General features: G+C 41.3%; 1 protein-coding gene across 7 annotated transcripts in view; it reads left to right on the top strand.

The window, feature by feature from the left end:
• CDC14B (cell division cycle 14B) overlaps positions 1-24,553 on the top strand; it is a 73,131-nt gene that overhangs the window by 39,020 nt on the left and 9,558 nt on the right. For 5 of the 7 annotated variants that reach the window (XM_054031939.1, XM_054031938.1, XM_054031934.1 and 2 more), the window contains exons 6-12: positions 2,105-2,171; positions 3,762-3,824; positions 5,728-5,815; positions 6,149-6,379; positions 12,306-12,444; positions 12,606-12,759; positions 13,553-13,653. In XM_054031939.1, coding sequence (XP_053887914.1) covers positions 2,105-2,171; positions 3,762-3,824; positions 5,728-5,815; positions 6,149-6,379; positions 12,306-12,444; positions 12,606-12,759; positions 13,553-13,653 — 843 coding nt within the window. Of the gene's footprint in view, positions 1-2,104; positions 2,172-3,761; positions 3,825-5,727; positions 5,816-6,148; positions 6,380-12,305; positions 12,445-12,605; positions 12,760-13,552; positions 13,654-16,679; positions 16,825-24,553 lie in introns of all 7 variants that reach the window. The other 2 variants (XM_054031936.1, XM_054031937.1) reach the window with 1 other exon arrangement.

The following is a 24,553-nucleotide window of genomic DNA, read 5'->3' as shown; positions in this document are numbered from 1 at the left end:
ATTTATTTTAATATATTTTTTTTAAATCTCTCTATTCTAATACCTTATTTAGAACATCTAAACAGAGTTTAGTGATGGAAAAATGAGTTAATTCACACCACTGACTTTTATTGTTTGTTTATATTGCAGTAGTACCTAGAGGCCTTAACCGTGGTCCCATGGTATTAGGTACACACACGTGTACGACAAAAATGGACCTTGCCCCAAAAAGCTTATAACCTAAGCTGCAAAGATATTTGGAGGATTGTGAGGTTGTTTATCATGCAAGAGGGGACCTTCCACAAGGGTAAAGGTGGTATGATGAGAAGCATAATGTTTGAGACTAAAGAGATCATTTAGGGAGAAAGGAATGAGGAGGACATGAGGGGGAATGAGGAGGTGAGTTCTGGCAGCAGCATAGCTGTGTACAGCCTTTGGAATGAAGATACAGGATGAAATCCAGGCCCCATTAAAGTAAAGACAAAACTCCCACTGAACTCTGTGGGAACAGGATTTTGCCCATGGTTTTCAAGCCTGATGCAACTAGGAGGAGGAAGCCACTGAAGAGAATTATGAGTTGAGATGGTGCTTTAGGGTCCTGTTGTTTTTAGATTATGTCCATGCTGACTATTCATTAGCCAGTGAGAGAGGAATTGCTTTTTGCAATCAGATAATAGTTACTTGTGGTCTTTCATAATAGAGGAATTTATATTAAAGTCTTAGAGAAATTCTCTGTATCCTATTGTCAGTTTCCTGAATGAGTTCCTTTTCTTTCTATTACTTCCCTTTCCCCTTCCTCCCCCTTTCACACTAACTCATTAGAGGAGCGGAGAGTGCAGAGAGAGTAGATGCAGACAGATCTCTGAAATTCTCACTTTTTTGTCATTTTTAGTCAGAACATTATGACAGTGTTTCTTGTTACACATCTAAAAAAAAACCCTAAACCAGACACTACTTCACTCTAATGCCTCAAAAAGCACAGTTGCTGGTGAGAGTAGTGGGTGATAAATCTGTAGCAACAATGAGGGATAGACATGACCATAGAGAGTGCTAGGGTGAAGAGAGACTTTAAATCAGTGACACTCCAAATATGTAATCCCATAGTGCAGCATGAAGTGGACAATTTAAAGTGCTTCTTTCCATGCTCTGGCAGAAATGGAGGAGAGAGGGGAGGAAGTGTTGTGTGCCACTATAAATTGCCATTGACAGTATAATTGCTGGCTTTCTAAAATGTTTTAAACCCAACAGTTATTCCACTAAAATATATAATCCTGAAATTCAGAGACTTTTTTTTTTAATACAATAGGGAATAGGGTTTTCCTACCTTAGATCAGTTCTAAGTTCGTGGTTTCATCAGTTTGAGTCATTTCTTTCTCAATAACTGACATAGTACCAAGAACATTCTATTCCTACCTTAAGATGATTTAAGAAGAATGGCAGGAAAAAGAGCTATAATGAAAACCAGACTGTTATTTTTAAGCATACTCCAGCTAAATATTTTAAAGCTCTAAGTATAGGAAAATTCTCTTTTAAATATTACTATAGCTATTTCTTTAATCTTTCGGTTAGAAAAGTTAAACTGCCGTATATGTAATTACTTAAATAGGGAATGTTGGTGTTAGAAGTAATTTGAGTCTCATCCATTCACATGTGCAGTGTTTTTGTCAGATTCCAAAATTCTTACAGTACACAAGGAATCACAGTATACAAACTATTTTCTACAATTTTATTTTCAAACAAGATAAACATCTTTCAGGAAGTGGTGTTGTCCAAATTCACTAAACTTTGCCAAAGTCTTTTATTCCCAACAAAAACTGAAAGTGGCAGTTCTGTTGAAAAAAAGGTGGCTAAAATAAACTTAATGTTGGATCATCTAAGTGTTTTAACATAAGATACCAGTAAAGCAAAAAAAATAAGTTAAAACTTAAATCAATAAACGTCAAGATTGGAAAACAGTAGAGTATTTTAAAGTAACTAATAATCAAATCTTTTTACTGCTGGCTCTTGAGAAAATAACATTTTAATTCATTTAGTCGGATCTGCATGAGGGAACTCATGCGGTTTTGCTTATGAAACTAGAAATGCTGTCGGCTGTCAAAATTGATTTCACATGTTTGTGTTACAGGGATGCTTCATTTGGTACTTGCAGTTTTCATCTAACATTGCTTGACAGTTTTCATGCAATAAATAAGGTAAGAAAAATAATTTTTTTTGTTATATGTTTGTCAGCTAATTATAATACAGCCAAAATTTGCTCATGAAACTAAGGGCCTAATTATTAGACCTTCGTCACAGCAATATGTCTGACTCTGCCTAGTCTATACATCTTGTATAGTAATTGAGCTCCTGTGACTGATATCTGGGGAATCCAATGAGCATGTCTAGGTGGGGTCTGGCACCCTAATATAGAGCAAGTTCTTCCCTGGATGGGAGTTACCTAGGGAAAATCTTAGCAGGAGCCATGGAGTCAGATGGGCAAAGCTGTTCAGGCCAGTCATTTTACCTCTAACATCCTGATATTAATGTGGAAATTGGTAAGTTGTTGGACCAAACAGCCCTCCATGACTGGTCTTCCAAACAGTCAGCATAGTAAATATTATAAAGGGGTTGTGTGTAACTTAATGATGACTGTAGGAAGGAGCCTGCATTACTCCGTGGCCTTATTATTTCAACATGTCTTTCTGAGCTTGAAAGACAAAATACTTGAATCAGTTAACTGGTTGCCAGGCCCCTTCATTCCTTCTGCACCACTAATTTAGTCATCCAAGGGTTTATTGCAACTCTGAATATATCTACACTGGAGGGGCAGGGAGAAGAAGGTGTGGCAGCGATCCTCAGAACCCTGGTCAGCTGACTCGGGCTCGTGGTATAGGGCTAAATAGCAGTATAGGTATTCCCACTCGGGTTCTGAAACCTGTCAGAGGGTTTATTTAGGGCCCAAGATGCAACCCCAGCAGGAATGTCTGCATTGCTATTTTTAGTCCATAGAACAAGCCTGGTCAGCCTGAATTAGTTGACTGGGGTTCTGAGACTTGTTGCCATGAATGATTCTGTGGCCTGGTTCTGGTTTTATTTTTAAGTGAAATCAGAAAAGAGTGGGCTTGCTTATTTATCCTTAATTGTATTGATGTGTATATCAAAATCAGGGGGGAGGGATAGCCCAGTGGTTTGAGCATTGGCCTCCTAAACACAAGGTTGTGAGTTCAATCCTTGAGGGGGGCATTTAGGGAACTGGGGTAAAAATCTGTCTGGGGATTGGTCCTTTTTAATGGGGGGGAGGGATAGCTCAGTGGTTTGAGCATTGGCCTGCTAAACCCAGGGTTGTGAGTTCAATCCTTGAGGGGGCCACTTGGGGATCTGGGGCAAAATCAAGTACTTGGTCCTGCTAGTGAAGGCAGGGGGCTGGACTCAATGACCTTTCAAGGTCCCTTCCAGTTCTAGGAGATGGGATATCTCCATTAAACAAAACAATATATAACATGGATACAGGAATGGAGGGATTTGTTTTGGACCAAGACTGAATGCTAAATATTTTCCACAACTCCAACATTTTCACAAGTGTTAAAATGTTTATGAATTCAATTGAGTTCTGTCCAATTAATGGAGTTAGTATAATGAGGAAATGTTACTCTGGCACAGTGGTGAAAAATAGATCACAGAATCATAGGACTGCAAGGAACCTTGAGAGTCCAGTATAAGGGGTATACAGAAATTTAAAATGGTGATGCATTTTGTCTTTTGATGAAGGTTCTTTTTGTTAAAAGTTGTATTGTGGATTTTAGGCTTTGCGATATGGCTTCCTGGATTTCAGTGCTTTTGATGTAAATGAATATGAGCATTATGAGGTAAGCGTGTAGCCTGGGGATAAACACTGAACCGTGACTTAGAAAACCTGGGGTCTATTCCTGTCCTGCTGGGTTACCTGAGGCAAGTTATTTCCCCTCTGTGCCTCAGTTACCCCATTTTTAAAATAGGAATAATGATATTGATGTTCTTTTGAGATGCTAAAGTGTGTTGAGATCTACTGATGGATTATAAGCACTAGATGATGGTAGTGTTACTATAAATGCTAAGACAGTTTTTTTTTTGTGATATGCACTGTTGCTTTTGTTGCTGTCAGTTCCATTTCTGCTTTTAAAAGAGCTATTACCATACATCTTTATTTAAGGATCTAAGAAAGCAAGATAGGTAATTTAAGTTTAAACACGGGGGAGTTAGAAGGCTGCATTTGTGACTGTAGGCTCAAGAGATTAAAGAGCATAGGAAGTAAAGTGGAGTTAAGGTATCTGGAAAGAGGTAGTTAGTTAAAGATACTTTTTTTTCCACATCTGATTTTTATCCATTGTAGGATGATGATAAACTTCAGTTCCAATGTCACTTCTCATAGGCAGGATCTGCTCTTGGAGAAGTTAATGAGCAACTTGAACAAATTCAAGTATAGCTAATCACTAGACCAGTTGGCATTCATTTAAAAGAAACTTACGTGGGAAGTAATAGAGAGATGACAGAAGTGCAGCACCATTATCCCTTTAAAAAAAAGTAATAATTGATCTTGGGAATTCCAAACCCATGAAATTCACCTCAGTTTATGGGAAAGTCCTTGTGTGTAACTGTACAGCTAAAGTACTACAAGACTTGGATAAATATACTCTCTTAAAGGCAAAACAGCACGGCATCTATACAGAAAACTCAGGACTTGTTGGAGTTGCATGAAGTAATTACTAATATAGTAGATAAAGGTGAAATGGGACAATTTACAAAAGCTTTAAAAAAAAAATCCAAGTGTGGCTCTATTTGGGGGGGATTTAATTGCATCACTTGAAGTTTTCTTTAGAAAGAAAAACGCTGGAGAGGTTGAGAGCATTTGGCATTTTATTGATGAAGAAAAGGGCAGACTAGAAAGGTGCTTACACTGACAGGGCTTGTATTTGGCTTTGTACTTTTGAAGCAAATATAGCAGGGGTGGGCAAACATTTTGGCCCAAGGGCCACATCTGGGTATGGAAAATGTATGGCGGGCCATGAATGCTCATGGAAATTGGGGTTGGGGTGCAGGAGGGAGTGAGGGCTTTGGCTGGGGGTGTGGGCTTTGGGGTGGGGTCAGAAATGAGGGGGTCAGGGAGCAGGAGGGTGCTCTGGGCTGGGGCAGGGTGTTGGGGGGTGAGGGCTCCAGCTGGGGGTGCAGGCTCTGGGGTGGGGCTGGGGATGAGGGGTTTGGGGTGCAGGAGGGTGCTCTGGACTGGGATCTAGGGGTTCAGAGGGTGAGAGAGCGATCAGGGCTGGGGCAGGGGATTGGGGCGTGGTGGGGCTTGAGGGGTGCAGGCTCCAGGTTGCACTTACCTCAAGCAGCTCCCGGAAGCAGCGGCACGTCCCCCTTCTGGGTCCTACACGGGGGCACGGCCAGGAGGCTCTGCGTGCTGCCCTGTTCACAGGTGCCGCCTCCACAGCTCCCATTGACTGCAGTTCCTGGCCAATGGGATCTGTGGGGGTAGCATGTGGAGGTCCCGGGCTGCTCCTAAACATAGAAGCTGGAGAGGGGACATGCTGCTGCTTCCGGGATCCACAGCAGGCATGCGTGGAGTGGCCACTGATCTCACTCCCCGGCAGGAGTGGGGAAGCCCCAGAGCCCACTCCCCAGCGGGAACTCGAGGATTAAATCGGCTGGCAGGCTGGATGTGGCCTGCGGGCTGTAGTTTGCCCACTCCTGAAATATAGGGATAATGGTAAATCATGCATTTTCTCTTGACAGAAAGCAGAAAATGGGGATTTTAACTGGATAATACCAAACAAATTCATTGCCTTCAGTGGACCTCATTCAAGAAGTAAAACTGAAAATGGTATGCTTTGGGGACACAAACCCATATGCTACTACTATGTATTTGATTGATTCTTATGAGTAACAGCAACTTTATCATTTTTAAAAAAAATTGTTCCTCCAATGGTGTGTTTTTCTTAGCTTTTTGGGGGGTGGGGTGGGGAGGAGGAACACTTGGCGATAAAAAAGCCCAAGACTTCCTTTAGCTCTATTTGAATTAGACTGTTTAAAAATTCACTGACTGAAAATGGAATTTTTCTATTGGACATAACTTGAAAATAAGGTATTTTACATGTTTGTTTTTTTCATTTGGATGTGCAGTTTTCATTACTAGTTCCTTTGTTTCTGCCTACAGGTTATCCCCACCATGCTCCTGAGGCCTATTTCCCATATTTCAGAAGACACAAGGTTACTACCATAATACGTCTTAACAGAAAAATGTATGATGCCAAACGATTTGCAGATGCTGGTTTTGAGCATTATGACCTCTTCTTTGCTGATGGAAGCATACCTAGTGATACTATAGTCAAAACATTCCTAAATATTTGTGAAAATGCTGAAGGTGTTATAGCAGTTCATTGCAAAGGTATGTTATGTGCACAGTTCATATTACAAGGTGGAGTTGAGAGTTGATAGCAAAGCCTATAGTTAAGTTTACCTGACACTTTGCATCATAAGCCCTTATTTCCAATTGATTATAAGTTAGCCAAGCTGTAACCATTTTGGCTGATATTTTCCATGCTTGTTCTCTGCTTCAGCTGATTTTGTTGGTTTGTTTTGGCAAATCTTTTCAGCTGCTTATGAGATTTGCAAGCCTATTTTTCCCTGGTGTCAATGTTAACACTTCTTTTTCCAACCATCTCTTTGAAGAGTTTTAGCATCTCCATGCTTTTCAACAGAAACTATAAATTTGGCAGAGTGTTAGTCCTAAGTGCCATGGAGATAGCTGCTTTTATTTTCTTTAGTAGCTAGCCAAATCTGGCTAAATGATAAGACTTTTAAAATAAACATTTGCACAGATTTAATAAAGCTTTTTAGAGGTTTGCTGACAAAATACCTGAACATTGCATTTGCACTGAACATTCTCTGCTCTACGAAGCTCCTACATAACAACTGCACTGAGCATGTCCCCAGACCCTATTCAGCCTTCTACAAGGTAGACATAGGGTATGTCTACACTACGAAATTAGGTCGAATTTATAGAAGCCGGTTTTATACAGTCGATTGTGTATGTCCCCACATAAAATGCTCTAAGTTCATGAAGTCGACAGGCCCGCGTCCACAGTACCAAGGCTAGCGTTGACTTCCGGAGCGTTGCACTGTGGGTAGCTATCCCACAGTTCCTGCAGTCTCCGCCACCCATTGGAATTCTGGGTTGAGATCCCAATGCCTGATGATGCAAAACAGTGTCGCGGGGGGTTCTGGCTACATGTCGTCAGGCTCCTCTCCCTCCTTCAGAGCAATGGCAGACAATCGATTCGCGCCTTTTTACCTGGGTTACCTGTGCAGACAACATACCACAGCAAGTATGGAGCCCGCTCAGCTCAGCTCACAGTCACCATATGTCATCTGGGTGCTGGCAGACGTGGGGCTGCATTGCTATACAGCAGCAGCTCCTTGCCTTTTGGCAGTAGATGATGTATTACAACTGGTATCCGTCATCGTCGTATTCCAGTTCGATCAGAGGCACCTGGGCAGACATGCTTTGTCTCCTGGAGACTCAGTCCTGCCGGCAGTCCTATTGAACCATCTTGACGATGATGGCTAGCAGTCGTAGTACAGTATCTTCTGCCACAGCCACCTTTGTTGATTTTAATTCCCTGTACCTGTACGCCATGTCGTCAGTCGCCCCTCCCTCCGTCAGTTTCGTGCCTTTATTCAGACCAGAGGCCATAGCACTGGGATCATGGAGCCCGCTCAGATCACCGCGGCAATTATGAGCACTATGAACACCACGCGCATTGTCCTGGAGTATATGCAGAGCCAGAACATGCCAAAGCAAAACCAGGACCAGCCGATGAGGCGATTGCAGCGCGGCGACAAGAGTGATGAGGAAATTGACATGGACATAGACCTCTCACAAAGTACAGGCCCCAGCAATGTGCAAATCATGGTGTTACTGGGGCAGGTTCATGCTGTGGAATGCCAATTCTGGGCCCAGGAAACAAACACAGGCTGGTAGGACTGCATAGTGTTGCAGGTGTGGGACGATTCCCAGTGGCTGCGAAACTTTCACATGCGTAAGGGCACTTTCATGGAACTTCGTGACTTGCTTTCCCCTGCCCTGAAGTGCCAGAATACCAGGATGAGAGCAGCCCTCACAGTTGAGAAGCAAGTGGCAATAGCCCTGTGGAAGCTTGCAATGCCAGACAGCTACCGGTCAGTCGGGAATCAATTTGGAGTGGGCAAATCTACAGTGGGGGCTGCTGTGATCCAAGTTGCCAACGCAGTCAAAGACCTGCTGATATCAAGGGTAGTGACTCTAGGAAACGTGCAGGTCATAGTGGATGGCTTTGCTGCAGTGGGATTCCCAAACTGTGGTGGGGCGATAGATGGAACCCATATCCCTATCTTGTCACCGGAGCACCAAGCCACCGAGTACATAAACTGCAAGGGGTACTTTTCAATGCTGCTGCAAGCCCTGGTGGATCACAAGGGACGTTTCACCAACGTGGGATGGCCGGGAAAGGTATATGATGCTTGCGTCTTCAGGCACTCTGGTCTGTTTCAAAAGCTGGAGGAAGGGACTTTCTTCCCGGACCAGAAAATAACCGTTGGGGATGTTGAAATGCCTATCGTTATCCTTGGGGACCCAGCCTACCCCTTAATGTCATGGCTCATGAAGCCGTACACAGGCAGCCTGGACAGTAGTCAGGACCTGTTCAACTACAGGCTGAGCAAGTGCCGAATGGTGGTGGAATGTGCATTTGGATGTTTAGAAGCGTGCTGGCGTAGCATACTGACTTGGATAGATCTCAGTGAAACCAGTATCCCCATTGTTGTTGCTGCTTGCTGTGCGCTCCACAATATCTGTGAGAGTAAGGGGGAGACATTTATGGCGGGGTGGGAGGTTGAGGCAAATCGCCTGGCCACTGATTACGTGCAGCCAGACACCAGGGCGGTTAGAAGAGTACAGCAGGGCACGGTGCGCATCAGAGAAGCTTTGAAAACCAGTTTTGTGACTGGCCAGGCTACGGTGTGAAACTTCTGTTTGTTTCTCCTTGATGAACCCTCCATGCCCCTCACCCCGCCCCGTTCAATCTACTTCCCTGTAAACCAACCACCCCACCCTCCCCTCCCCTCTTCGAGCACTGCTTGCAGAGGCAATAAAGTCATTGTTACTTCACATTCATGCATTCTTTATTAATTCATCTCACAACTAGGGGGATAATTGCCAAGGTAGCCTGGGATGGTGGGGAGGAGGGAAGGAAAAGGACACACTGCAGTTTAAAACTTTAACTCTTATTGAAGGCCAGCCTTCTGATGCTCGGGCAATCATCTGGGGTGGAGTGTTCTTGGGCGTCTGGGTGAGGAGGCTATGGAACTTGGGGAGGAGGGCTGTTGGTTACACAGGGGCTGTAGCGGCGGTCTCTGCTCCTGCTGCCTTTCCTGCAGTTCAACCATACGCTGGAGCATATCAGTTTGATGCTCCAGCAGCCGGAACATTGACTCTTGCCTTCTGTCTGCAAGCTGACGTCACCTATCATCTTCAGCCCGCCACTTGCTCTGTACAGCCTGCGATTCATCCCGCCACCTCTCCTCTCGTTCATGTTGTGCTTTTTTGCACTCTGACATTGACTGCCTCTGCTCTTTCAGTGTGGGAGGACATCTGGAGCTCCATGAACATATCATCCTGAGTCCGTCGTTTTCTCCTTCTAATCTTTGCTAGCCTCGGCGAAGAAGAAACATTTGCAGCTGGTGGAGGAGAAGGGAGAGGTGGTTAAAAAAGACACATTTTAGAGAACAATGGGTACACTCTTTCACGTTAAATTTTGCTGTTCACCTTACACAGCACATGTGCTTTCGTTACAAGGTCGCATTTTTCCTCTTATATTGAGGGCCTGCCGGTTTGGTGTGAGAGATCACTCACGCAGTGCCAGGCAACAGAATTCGGCTTGCAGGCAGCCATGGTAAGCCACAGTCTTTTGGCTTTTTTAACCTTCTTAACATGTGGGAATGGTTTCAAACAGTAGCACCCTCATTTCCCATACCAAGGACCCATTGGGTTGGCCATTTAAAATGGGTTTGCAATGTAAAAGGAGGGGCTGCGGTTTCCGGGTTAACATGCAGCACAAACCGAACGATTCCCCCCACCCACCCACCCACACACACACCAATTCTCTGGGATGATCACTTCATCCCTCCCCCCCCCCCCCCCCCACCGCGTGGCTAACAGCGGGGAACATTTCTGTTCAGCCGAGCAGGAACGGGCACCTCTGAATGTCCCCTTAATAAAATCACCCTATTTCAACCAGGTGACCGTGAATGATATCACTCTCCTCAGGATAACAAAGAGAGATAAGGAATGGATGTTGTCTGCATGCCAGCAAACACTGGGACCATACGCTGTCCTGCTTTGTTAAGCTTTGTTAAGCAATGATTCCAGACTACGTGCTACTGGCCTGGTGTGGTAAAGTGTCCTACCATGGCGGACGGGATAAGGCAGCCCTCCCCAGAAACCTTTTGCAAAGGCTTTGGGAGTACATAAAGGAGAGCTTTCTGGAGATGTCCCTGGAGGATTTCCGCTCCATCCCCATACATGTTAACGGACTTTTCCAGTAGCTGTACTGGCCGCAATTGCCAGGGCAAATTAATCATTAAACACGCTTGCTTTTAAACCATGTGTAATATTTACAAAGGTACACTCACCAGAGGTCCCTTGTGTGCCCTCAAGGTCTGGGAGCACGCCTTGGGTGAGTTCGGGGGTTACTGGTTCCAGGTCCAGGGTGATAAACATATCCTGGCTGTTGGGGAAACCGGTTTCTCCGCTTCCTTGCTGCTGTGAGTTATCTTCATTGTCTTCATCATCATCATCATCTTCCGCTGCTAAATTCGACCTAAACTCGTAGACCAGACCATAGGTGCCCAGATGACACACAAGCACAGCAGAAATCCCTCCTGCCTTCTTTGTCCAAGGAAAGGTGTGCTGGTCTGGGAGCCAGGAGGAGACCTTCTGTTGACTGGAGGTGATAATTTTGTGTATGTCACACAGTTTTCATTATTGAACAAGGCTTACATCCAACCCTACATTAGGAGCACATTCAAAGCACACATATCTAGGCTTGGAAGACTTACATTTTTATTGGTAAATGTTGATTAACATTGATTTTGCTATACTCACTCAAACTATCAAAAAAAATTTCCATCAATGATGATAGAAATTTACAGATGGGCAAAGTAAGAAAAATGCTGCTCGAGAACTTTAGAATTTGATTTAAGGATATTGATTATATTTTGACATACGATATTGACAATTGATGTTTTGACAGTTATAAAGCTTTAACTTTTTGAATCTCAGTATCTAGTGTCATTAAATAATTGTCTAATCCCCTCCCTTATAACTTTGTCCAACTGTAAACATTTAAATTGATAAAAATTGAAAAAAATGATTGTTTTCAGCCATCAAAATTACGAAAAATAGAAATCTAATTCTATTAATTCTAAAACAAGCCTGTTTATATCAGTGCTGCATGATTTGCCTTGTCTGTCTATTAGCTTTTAGGTAGAGTTGAAGATATTGGTAGTGTTCAGTAAATTCCTAAATAGTTTGGGATTTGATCGCCAAACAGTCTCTCATCCCAGGCAGCAGTTGTGATCAGTCCAGGCACTTACGCTGGAGCCAGTTTCTCTTCCTTCACACCCTTCTTCTCTCTCCTCCTGCCTGGCAGGTTAAATGGGGAGAGGACTATTGACAGGGCATTTTCTGTGAAAGGTTCTCCCTGCACCTCTGTTTCCCAGAGACTTGGATTTGTTTATCTTTAGGGCATACTGCAAAGCCTGTCTCTTTTTCCCCCTGAGATCTTGATAAGGGGATGCGTTGGTAGTTATCCTACTTTAAGGCAATTTTTGAGTTCATATACTCTTAGTTGAGCATTTAATATTATGTTCATATGCAGGTTTTATTGGTATATTAAAGTATTTTATGATGCATAGTGCTGTAGACAACTGTCTTTATAATTTGTTCCGGTACATAAAAAGTAGATGACTTTGAAAGGCTTGATTTCAAAAGCATATTTGTGATATACTGAAAAGTCACTTTCTAAACCAAAAATGTGTAATACTTTTATTCAAACAATAAGTTACATTACAAATATTGGACATAATTTTTGAAAACCCTACTCCCCATGTAAGTTTGGCTAGTGATAGATTTAGTAAGATGGGCAATTAAATATTTGTCAATCATAGAAGCAGCAACACAAGTTATTTAGTTTTAGTTCTTAAAAGTTTAGTTAAAACTAAACTCTATGTAAAAATAGGTATATAAAAAGAAGCCTCTCTTGTATCTTACACAGCTGGTCTTGGCCGAACTGGCACACTTATTGCCTGTTATATTATGAAGCATTATAGGATGACAGCAGCTGAAACCATTGCTTGGATTAGAATAAATAGACCCGGCTCAGTAATTGGACCACAGCAGCACTTCCTTGTAGAGTAAGTAGACTGTTATTTTGTTAGAATTAATAATTTGGAAAACTAATTAAAAACTGTATTTTAATAGAAAAATTAGAAATTAGTTCCTTTAGAAACAAAGCAAGCAATGCTGCTAATTTCTGGAAAGTTATAACATTGTTATCTTTTCCATTCCATAATAGGAAACAGACAGAACTTTGGACAGAAGGAGATATTTTCCGTGCAAAGTTAAAGGGAAATCGCAAAATTGCTGTTACAAAAATCCTCACAGGAGTAGATGATATTTCAATTAATGATGCAAAAAACCGGAGAGCCAACAGAAAAGACTCTGAACCGGTAATCATCCGAATGTTCTGCTGTTGTAAAAGTTTTAACTGCTGTTGAGGACCTCGTAGGACATTGACAAAGCCATGGGTACAATAAAGCTCAAGATATCAGATTCTTCTTGTATGTTTTGCTATGTTCCTTTTCATACTAAAAGATTTGGGGGCAAAAAGATATGGACAGCAAGTGTGAAAAATGGAAGTGCACTCTGCAGTTGAAATAAGAGCATCATTGTTATATTTTAAACTTTTTCATTCATTAGATAAATATTAGAACAGACACAAATCAAGGTTTTGAAGTTTGCAAGCGGAAGTATCCTTGTTCTATTTCAAATGTGCTTCTTTTTTTTTTTTTTTAATTGTTGAAATGCCTTTTCCTACCATGACAGCTGACTTCTATAACGCTGTCTGATACCTTTGTTTAGTCACTGGCATCCAATGTAGAAGGAGATGTGGTGGTCTTTAAAAGCCAAGCATAGGAAAAGATGTGAATGCCAAGAAGGAATAGAAACCAAGATAATAATATAGTATAGCAGCACTGTTGAAAATACTTTCCAATATTTCAAAGTCAGGTGGTATACGGAATGAATAGCTCATGGGTTAATGCTTTGCACATTTAAATGCAGTAACTTTGAGTTAGGGAAGATATAATTGTATTTATACAAGTAAATGTGCTTTAATTTACACCTGCAAATTTTGTTCTTGAAGAAGTTAGTGTGTGTGTACATTATAATTTTTAAAATAAAACTGCGATATTAATGGGTAAAACTTAAAATCCTTGTCTTATCATTTGTTTACTTATCCAGTACAGTGATGAGGATGATGCAAACTGTGTAACACAAGGTGATAAGCTTCGTGCCCTGAAGAGTAAAAGGCAGGCAAAGGCTGCAATCACAGTTCCACTAACGTAAGTCAACTTTTTGTGTATATAAATACCAAAAGAGCGAGGGGGGAAGTGTCTTCCATTTTGCCCATTCTGAACGTTCATTGGAAAGGCTATGCTCACATTGATTAAAGGAAGCATGGATTCACTGTAGGCTTAGTGACTGGTTGATCGTTTTTGTTTTGATTTTTTGGCTAAACAATGGTATTCAACTTTTCTCCTTCTCTTGTCTGTTTCCTCTGTCACCAGAATGACCCACTGCCAGTATATGCTACATGTGCCTATTAGCCAGGTTGTGTATCTGCATGTTCTTGACAGCTCAGTCTGTTAGAACACAAACGCTTCCTTGAATTCAGTATTATGTTATTTAAAAAAATTAGAGGTCATTCTCTCTAAGGTGTAGTGTTTGATCAGCTCACTCTATTTGTGTAGTTAATTTTATTAAAATAAGTATAAAATAAATATTAGAAGATGAAACTTTCTTTTTTAAATGTTTTTTACTTTTAACTCCTATTGTTTTCATCTTTCTGGGGGAAGGTCCTTCCCTAGATGCTGCTAGTTTTATAAGAACTGCTGGTAGTTTCATGTGAGCAGTTCTGCCTAGGCAAGGAGTAGTAAAACTTCAAGAGAACTCTCACTGGATGAGTTCAAAAGGGGATGTATGTACCTATGATGATCCCAAGACACTGATTACAGGCCAAGAAGAGAGCATTGCCCACGGGCTACTTATCAGTTGTCTCTGGTAGACAGTGCAACATCAGCTGCAAGGGAAGCGACATATCTACCTTTGACCTTACCATCTGTTGCTGACAGTTGCAAGATAGATTGGTTTCCTGGTGCCTTCACATATAGTAAAAGAGAAATACAAGAGCCTCTGCAGCAGCAGGGGAACTCTTTGCTCCTTTATCAAAATTAGAGAGAGGATAGCCAGGACTGTTACTATCTACTTCATCATTACCTGTTAGATTTCACAGCCACCATGCCTCCTGAGCTCAAGAATAAAGGAAACTTAGTCTCTACCCTGGTTGTCTTTGCACCTAGGAGTTACATTCTGAGACCCATAGCCAGCTGCCTTTTTTTTTTTTTTTTTAACTTAGCCTTCCTTTCTTCTGTTTCATATAACCGTGCTGTGGCTGGACTGACAGAAAAATGGTACAAGTTCTACAGAAGACAAACAACATTGTGATCCTTTCTGAATCAGGAAAGCAGAGAGCCAAATAGTAGTAAAAAATATACACTAATCTAACAGTAAAGGAATATATCTTTAAAACACCCAAACTACTCTGTCTTATCAGTGTCCTAAGTTTATTTTCCATTACATTACCATGGACAGCTAATTCTGTATACCACATAAATATTGCTTTGGTGCCTAGATACTATGGTAATACGTACCTTTTATAAATGCATAAAAATATAAATATTTTAACTTATGTGCCCTAGGAAACTAGGTAAATAAAAGATTTTATACAACGAAAATACATCTTAAGCTAGCTATAGGATATGTTGTAAATAAAGAAGAAAATCCAAACTACAAAATGTTGCAAAATTTGGTCAACAGCCAGAGTTTTCTGATATAGTTAACTTAAACACAGCCTGCACCTGGCTCCTTCACACTCCAGTTGCAAGAAAACCACTTTTCTAAAGTCAAATAACATAATAAATAAGCATTATCCCTCTCTCACATAACAAACTGCATCTGCAGACTCACCATTGGAATGAGTATTCATTGTATGATACAGAACACATTCATAACCATCATATTGATACATTAAATGGTTTTTTTTCTTTGCTGGTATATAGGCTGTTCTATTCAATAAGCTTGTATAAAGAAATTTTTCATAACATGACTGTTTTAATCAAAAATAACTTATTAGGTTGCCTTTTCATAAGATTAACATAAATGAGCTAAAGCTAATAGTATTCTTATGTACTGTGCTTTGTGGTTAGAAGGAAAAAAATCTCTTAAATCCTTTCTTCTGGGGAGTTTGACTTCCCCCTTCCCAATCCCCGACATCATGTGTGTTGGCTGTACATACTGAAATAATTTGCATCAAGGAGCTAAGTGATATGTAATCAATTTTGTTACTCCCAAAATAACAATACTACAAAAATATTCTCTTGCTATCCTAATCAAGTAGGGTATCCTTCCAGGTTGAATAGCTATTAGACTTTTTTTAAGTTCAGATTCTCCTACACATAATTAAGCCTCATCATTTGAACTGCAAGGTTATTAATAGTAAGAAAGCAGAATGAGATTTGTATTTCCTTAGTGTAAGACTATCTCAGAGAACAAAACACTTTGTTTACAAAAAGGTAGAATGGGGGGGGGGGGGAGAGGAATTAAGAGCTAGGGCTGTTGTTTTCTTATTAAGACACAAGGGATTTGTGTATAATGCTCATTAGAGTTTATCAAAGTTACTTGCATAAATCCTCTATGCCTTGATGAATGGATCCTTTGTATGTGTGTTATAGTTAGAAATATGTTGTACCTGAGGTAACAACTTACTGAATAATAGTTGTAATTTTGAATGTAGAAAGGCAATTGGCCCTCACCGTCTGGGTATCTTGTATAATTCTGTTTGCTCTGTTAGTAGATGGTTATGGCTTTGATGCTTTGATATTACAACACCATACAGCTGTGAAGCAGAAGTAGTGAATCCAGTGGCTCACCGAGACTGTTTAGTTTGACCAGCCTGTATTGCTAATATGGTTGAAGAGAGGGCAACAACTGTTTGTTGCTTTATTAAGCTATTTCAGAATTTGTTTCTCTTTAAAATAGTGCAGTAGACTTTCCTTGGAATTGAAAGCCGTTGTGGGGTTATTTCAGGTTCTCAGAAAACCTAGTTTAAGTTGGTCCCAAGTAACACATGGATAAAATTTTGCACATGAAATGGTTGCATGACTGTTGTAACAGTAGAAAGGGAGAAAATGCTTGGCCCAGTTTAAAGGATGATTTGCTTTTTTAAAACTTTTAACTGGCTAAAATGCACCAATAGCATTCCCGTTTGAATTTTTGTTCATCTTTTCCTCCCCCTCCCAACCCTTTCTAGATGGCTCCTAGCTATGCTGGTCTCTACACTGTGTAGCATTGTCATCTGGTGGATTGTTTGTGGCTCCCTTCTTCCCAGCCTGCTATTCAGTCTAGATGGTTTAAGAACATAGTAACCTCAGGACCCCCTGAGAAAGAGCCACTGTGTAAGTGTCCCATTCCATTTCTCTACAATAGTTCACTTTTTCTGTCCAATATATTTCATAACTGCATGCTTTCATATCAGCTTTCTTATTGGCTTTGTTGCAAGGGTAAATTTCATTGTTCTACCTTTTTCTAAGAAAAGATTTCTTGAGTGATTTTAAAATAAAGTAATTGTGTGGCTGGCTTGCAATATCTCTTTGAAAGATGCAGAGCAATTACAAGTAGGACAGTTCATAGTTCCGAAGTTTTCTTCTCTGCATGCTACTGCAAATATTCTAAAATATAATTTTAAAAACAAATTACATTGTTTAAAGTGTGCTTTTTGTCCTTTGCCTATCGCATATGCATCTGGAGAGGTTTAGCTCCCATTTTAGTTTGGATTTCTTGAACTGGCTGTGAAATTGCTTAGTTTCCCCACAGATGAGCTTGCCCATATTAACTGCTTTAATCCCTGGAGTTGGGATTTTCAATTTCTGGCAATAGATCTGGTTTTGCTAATGGACTACATTATGCGTACAACAGGACAAAAATCTTTTCTAAAATCTGTCTGCCATGGGTGTAGGCCTGCAGTATTTAGTCCAGCCATGCATAATTACAAATTTAGCCCTTTTGTATGATTGAAAAATTGATATTTTATTGAATAAAATTTTGTGACGATAGTCTGTTCTCTGTCACTCAGATTGCAGTAGCCATTTCGGTTTCTGCATATTCATGCCTGGAGGTTCCTTTGACTACCTCTTCTGTCAGAATGATCACACTGATGAATAGCTCCTGCCAAAGAAACCTAGTTTTCACTTTGCATTTATGATCTTTTTTAGAGTTTGTTTTTTTCCCCTACCCCTAAAAAGACCCCAAAACCTCAACCTTTTGGATAAGTAAGGTGTATGCATCAGAGAAATTTGCCTGATAAACCCACTGCACATTCCTCTCCTTTTGTGTAAGTCTTGTCACTGTGGAGTTTGCTTGTGCAGAGAACTCTGACCCAGCAAGAATAATTACTCTGGTAGCACACTAGAAACGTCAGTTGCTGCTAGAAAAAGTGGGTCCAAAATGTAATATCCTAGAGTGGTAAGCATAGTTTAAAACAGTCTTCTATGCTTTCATGTTAAACATGAAAGCTAAGCCTTTCAGTCTGCTGCTACTTTGGCCTCACCACAGCACCCAAAAAAGTAAGCATCTACTCTAAAGTTAAGGAAGAAAAATGCCCAAGCAATAATCAAAGTCGCTGGAGTGCGGGCAATTCTTTATCAGGTGGCACAGCCCTATAACTGGAAAACCTATGATCAAAAAAGAAAGATTTATCTTTTATTAAGGAAGAAAATTCAGACTAAATGTCCATCCACTGAATGAAGAAAATGGTGCCATCCTACTGGTAAAACCCAATTGTCATATTAATCTTAGCTAGCTAAAATCTTTAGTAGTCTACAAAGAAGACTTAGGCAGAGAATAGGCACCCATTTAGGCACCTAAATAATGTACCTGATTTTCAGAGGTTCTGAATTGAGATTAGTAGGAGCTGCTAGGGTGTCTCAGTACTTTTGAAAACCAAGTCTTTTACTGCCTAAGTATAGATTTAAAAACTGGACTTTAGGCACCCGTTCTTTTAAAACCTTGGTCTTCATTTTCCTATAGCATATAAGAAATCTCTACAAACTCTAGACAGTCCAGAGGAGAGATGCTCCTGTATGTCTCTTCCCAGTGTACATAAGAACAGCCATACTGGGTCAGACCAAAAGTCCATCTAATCCAGTATCCTATCTTCCAACAGTGTCCAGTGTTAGGTGCTTCAGAGGGAATGAACAAAACAGGTAATCATCAAGTGATCTATCCCGTCGCCCATTCCCACATTAGTTACTAACATTTTAGGGGATTTTTAAAGCACTGACATACTAGTTGATAAAGTGTGAAGTTTGGACCTACCAGCCTTGCTGTTGTTGCATTTATGTCTGGTTTAACAATTCTTTGCTTGTTAAGGTGCTGTGTACCAGTTGGAACAGAAGTAGTGTCTTTGAGTAATGAAGGTACTTCTGTTTAATATAGGGTGCCTTTTGAAAACATGAGGTTCTGGGCAATGGAACAACAAAGTGAAGGTTCCATTACAGATTAATTATAAATGGAGACTCCTTGCACTACAGTACAACTGCTGCTCAAATACAGTGTCCAAAAGTCTAGAAGGATGTTGATAAATTGGTGATGGTTTAGAGAAGAGTCTTGAGAATGATTAAATTATTGGAACATATGTCTTGTAGTGATAAGGTTAAGGGATGATTTGTTCACAATATTTAAGTACCTACATGGGGAACAGAAATTTGATAATAGGGGCACTCTTCAGTGTAGCAGACAAAAGTGTAACAAGAACCAGTGGTTGGAAGAGTTAAAGTTAGACAAATTCAGACTAGAAATAAGATGCAAACTTTTAAGTGAGAATAATTAACCATTGGACCAACTTACCCAGGGTTGTGGGGATTCTCCAACACTGGCAATTTTCAGATCAAGATTGGATGTTTTTCTAAAAGATATGCTCTAGTTCAACCAGAGCTATTGGACTTGAAGCAGGAGCTGATACCGAGATGTGTCTGTGTCATATAGGAGGTCAGACTAGATGCTCAGAAAGGTCCCTTCTGGCCTTAAAATCCATGAATGTGTGAAATAATGTGTGTGTGTGTGTGTAATTGAGAGAATTGTACCGTTTCCTATAGGTAAGCCTTAGACCTAGAAGCAGGATTAAGTTTCTTATGGACAGTCATCCTAACTTCATAGTGTCATGGAAGAGCATACGTACTTCAGAGAAGATTCACAACCAACAGATGGTCAGAATTGCTAACATATTTGCTTTAATGCTTTTTTTATATTTGCAAATCTGTATTAACTGCACAAAACATAAAGTAAGTGTTAAGGTTACACAGTTAAAATATAAAAGCCAGGAAAAGCAAAAAGTAAGATTCCTATACTAATGTTAATTTGGCCTCATTATGGATATTTAGTAATATGTTACATTAAGGTTTCTATCAAATTCACAGCCATGAAAAATGCATCACGGAGTGTGAAATCTGGTCTTGCATGTACTTTTACCCTGTAATACACAGATTTTATGGGGGAGACTAGCATTTCTCAAATTGAGAATCCTGGACCAAAAGAGAGTTGTGGGGTGTGTTGCAAAGTTATTTTAGGGGGTCGTGGTATTGCCACCCTTACTTCTGCATTGCCTTTAGAGTTGGGTGGCCGTAGAGCAGCAGCTGTTGGCTGAGTGCTGAGCTCTGAAGGCAGGTCTGCCTTCAGAGCTGGGCTCCCAGCTAGCAGCCACCGCTCTTCATTTGCCCAGCACTGCTGCCCACAGCAGCAGTGCAGAAGAAAGGGCAGCAATACCACAATCTACCCTATAATAACCTTGCAACCCCCCTGCAACTCTTTTTTGGGTCAGGATCCCTACAATTACAATACGGTGAAATTTCAGATTTAAATAGCTGAAATCATGAAATTTACAATTTTTAAAATCATATTATGTCAAATTGGCCAAAATGGACCATGAATTTGGTAGGGCCCTAGTTATATTCCTGCTTTCCTAGATAAATGTGTACCTGAATTTCTCTGTTTTACATTGTCAAAACCATAAAGTATAAAGAATGTGCAATGTGGCAGAGTTAACATTCAATGTGGGAACATTTACTTAGCTTCCTTAACTTAGCAACCTTGAGGTTTCATTAGCCACCTAGTTTTTCTACTTACAGACTGACATTTCTGGAGATGTTCTAATTTTATTTTTGTGTGTGATGGAAAAGAGGAGACTAAGGGGGGATATGATGGAGGTATATAAAATCATGAGTAGTGTGGAGAAAGTGAATAAGGAAAAGTTATTTACTTGTTCCCATAATATAAGAACTAGGGGCCACCAAATGAAATTAATGGGCAGCAGGTTTAAAACAAATAAAAGAAAGTTCTTCGCCCAGCGCACAGTCAACCTGTGGCACTCCTTGCCTGAGGAGGTTGTGAAGGCTAGGACTACAACAGGGTTTAAAAGAGAACTAGATAAATTCTTGGAGGTTAAGTCCATTAATGCTATTAGCCAGGATGGGTAAGGAATGGTGTCCCTAGCCTCTGTTTGTCAGAGGATGGAGATGGATGGCAGGAGAGAGATCACTTGATCATTACCTGTTAGGTTCACTCCCTCTGGGGCACCTGGCATTGGCCACAGGATACTGGGCTGGATGGATCTTTGGTCTGACCCAGTATGGCCATTTTTATGTTCTTATCGTGAGATGGTTTATGCTGCTTCAATGTTAATATTTAAGCCCTGCTAAGACTAAAACAAGTTTCTCTCACTATTTCCTTTCTGTCCACACAAGCAAGAATAAACCATGTTGTAACGTGACTTGGCCATAGACCTATTTAAGAGTGATTATTTTTGTAGGGTAGGCAGGGTCTCTTGTTCCAGTTAAGCTTTGAAGTGATTAGTTTGATGGAGAGGGAATACTAGCATTTGTTGCTGTTAGTATTGGTTGCTTGGAGACAACTTTCTTGCCAAACTGAATTAACAAAGTGGCATCAGATCGGTTCACATTCTAACGATTGTACCACAGCAGTGAAAAGACACGATTTATTTTTAATATGAAAGCTTAGAATTTACATAATATTTGATAATGCAATATAAATTACAAAGAGACTACATTTTTTGGAATCTGTAAGGTTTTTTTTTTTTTTTTTTTTTTTTTTAACTCCAGAACTGTCTGGGCCATTTTCTTCCATTACTTTGTGTATAGTTATGAGTTGTTGTTGTGAATGTTTGCTTTGGTATTAATAGAGTAGTCTATGTTAATTTCATTCCTCTTCTTTGTATAATTCTGTGGGGAAAGTGGCTGTGTTCAACTTGGTGTGGTCTCCAGGCACCTGTGGTGTACATCCTGTCTGATTCCTAAATCAAAGTTTGGAGATAAAATATCTGCCCTGGAAATTTTTTTTTTTTTTAAACTGTATGTCAGTGCTAAGATGTTGCTAACTGACCAGCATTTCTGGTGCCTGCACAAGGGTCAGTCCCTGAGGCAGTGTATAGATTGTGTGGCTTTCACTTTCCACTACACCCAAAGATCCAGACAAGAGAGGATGCTGAAGCATCCATCATCTGCTATCGACGGAGAAGGCTATGGGGCAAATATTCCTGCATCTGCAGAGGAACCATTCTGAGCATGGAACCTCAATGAGATCTGGCGGTGGCTCCAAAGTAGGGGCAAACTGGTTCTCTGACCTAACAAACCCCAAGGAAGGTTAACTGGAGCTGGATGTGTCTCCTTTTTTGACACTTAAGAGTTTTTCTTTTTCTCTATGACATTTCCTTTCAGTCCTATTCACAGAAGTCTTGCAGCGAGAATTCTGAGGGCAAGTGTACAAGAGAGTCCTCTCTACCAAATAATTCTTTGGATCAGAGGGTGTTATTGATGGGGACTAAGAGCCAAGGGAGATCTGGGTAACGTCTTGGTACTGTGTACCTCTGTCTCAGTGATGTCTATATAGATGTTAGCTGCTCTGTTACAATTAAGTGCTGAGACTGTGCAAGGGGATACATCTTTTGACAGTTGGTAGCCATTCCTTCTCTTTCTCTATCATCTGCTTCAGCAGGGGGCCATCCGCAGTAATACCTCTGGAGGTTTCTGTGACTGTGGGTCCAAGTGATGCCTTAGTTCTGAGACCCTACAGAGTAAACTTTACTACCATGTGGAATGGAGTCTGAGATCCATTCTGGGGTTCCTTGGCACAATAAGGCTGTCTCCAGCCTTATTCAGTTCTTCTATCTGGAGAGGTGACATTTACCCTTGCAGTAGTAGGTCTGTTGTTCATCTGCTGGGCCTTTACATTGTGCTGGGTCAGCATTCTTTTCCTCCTTGTAATCTGTCGTCTTTGGGCTCTTCATCCTCTTATCGAACTGCGTCTCCATCTAGAGAAAGGTCTCTTAGCAGTACTAGAAAACATCAAGCTTCAGCCTCTTTGGGCTCACCTCATCCAGACCCATCACAAAGCCTGGCTGGCTCCTTCCACGCTGCAGAAGTCAGGCTCCAACTGCAGTTACCTGACTTCTCTGGAGATGAGTCCATGGCTCTGGAGCAGCCTTCTCCATGTTTTTCTCCAGAAGAAAGTGGGGTCTTTCTGTATTACCCTTGGAAACTATTAAAGTTCCTGCAAATATCCTGTAGTCAGCAGACCATTTTAAACACAGAGTTCTCCATGGTAAAAGAAAAATCCCACCATTTTTGATATTCCAGAAACTCATTACCGGGGAATTTGGCCTTATTAATCAGGAATGGGTAGAGTTGGTGAGAGACTTTGATTGACTCCTGAGTCAATACAGTGAACTTCAAACTGGCCCTTCCAGCTTTATCTGGTTCCTCTTCATGGTTTTAACTAAGGCCCTAGCAAATTCACAGTTCACTTTGGTCAGTTTCATGGCCAGAGGGTCTTAAAATTGGTCAATTTCACGATTTCAGATGTTTACACCTGACATTTCACGGTGTTGTAATTGTGGGGATCCTGATCCAAAAGGAGATTGTGGGGGAGTCCCCAAGGTGTTGTGGGGGATTGCAGCATTGCCATACTCACTCCTGTGCTGCCTTCAGAGCCCAGCTCTGAAGGCAGCAGCTGCAGAGTTTCCTGCAGCTGAAGGAGGCTCCCAGAGGTGGAGGTAGGTACGATCTCCCCAGCACTGGTGAGAGTGCTAGCTGCTAGTTAGTGTCAGTGATGGATTAAGGCATGGGCCCATGGGGCCTGTACCCAGAGGCCATGAACAATTTGAAAAATGGGTGCCTCAGCCCTGGCAGGAGCCACAGCAGGAGACACAGGGGCTGAAGCCCCAAGATTGGGCAGGAGCCAGGAGGGGGGGCAGAAGCCCTGAGCCTGGGAGGCCTAGAGCCTGGGCAGGAGCCGTGGGGAGCAGCAGTCCTGAGCCCAGGAACCCTGAGCTCCATTTGGTGGCTACTTAGCCTGTTTCTTTCAGGTGTGGCATCAGATCATGTCGGACAGATGGTTCTAGAGATCATTACCACCGGTAAATGCTATACAATAGAATTTCTGTCCATCCCTACCTCAAAACTCCCTTTCCCGTCTTTCTTCAAGGATCCCTCTCACAAGAGGACTCTCAGCTGGAGCTGGGAGTCTACCTCTTGTCTATGTGCTATAGAACTGGTCGGCCCACAACATGGGGGAAGGGCTGTTATTCAAGATACTTCCTCATACCCAAGAAACAGGGATGCTGGAGACCCATTCTGGATCTAAAACAACTGAATATCTTCATCCGCTGATCAAGATTCAGAATGGTCACCCAGGCCTCTATAATCCCCTCTCGAAACAAAGACAACTGATTTGCAACTCTAGATTTGAAGAATGCCTATTTCTACATAGACATCACCCAGCACACAGGAGGTTGCTTTGCTTTACAGTGAGCCTAGACCACTACCAGTACAGAAAGCTTTCCTTCCGTCTCTTGATCGCCCAAGGGTTTTCATGAAGGCGCTATCCATGGTGGCAGCATACCAGCATCACCAGGGCACCCCAGTATTTCCCTACCTCAACAACTGGCTGCTCATAAGTCAGTCATACTGGGAAAGAGGTACAGTTGGCAGCTCTATCAGCTTCCTTCAATCCTTATAGCTCGAAGGAAACCTAGAAATGTCCACTTCAGTTTCTGTGCAAACTATAGACTTTTACTGGAGCAATTTTTGGATTTGATAAGAGCCAAAGCATACTTAC

Source organism: Malaclemys terrapin, chromosome 6, assembly GCF_027887155.1.
Source record: "Malaclemys terrapin pileata isolate rMalTer1 chromosome 6, rMalTer1.hap1, whole genome shotgun sequence".
Taxonomy (NCBI): Eukaryota; Metazoa; Chordata; order Testudines; family Emydidae; genus Malaclemys; species Malaclemys terrapin.
Note: the sequence above shows the minus strand (reverse complement) of the source record. Positions and strands in the feature narration are given on the sequence as shown.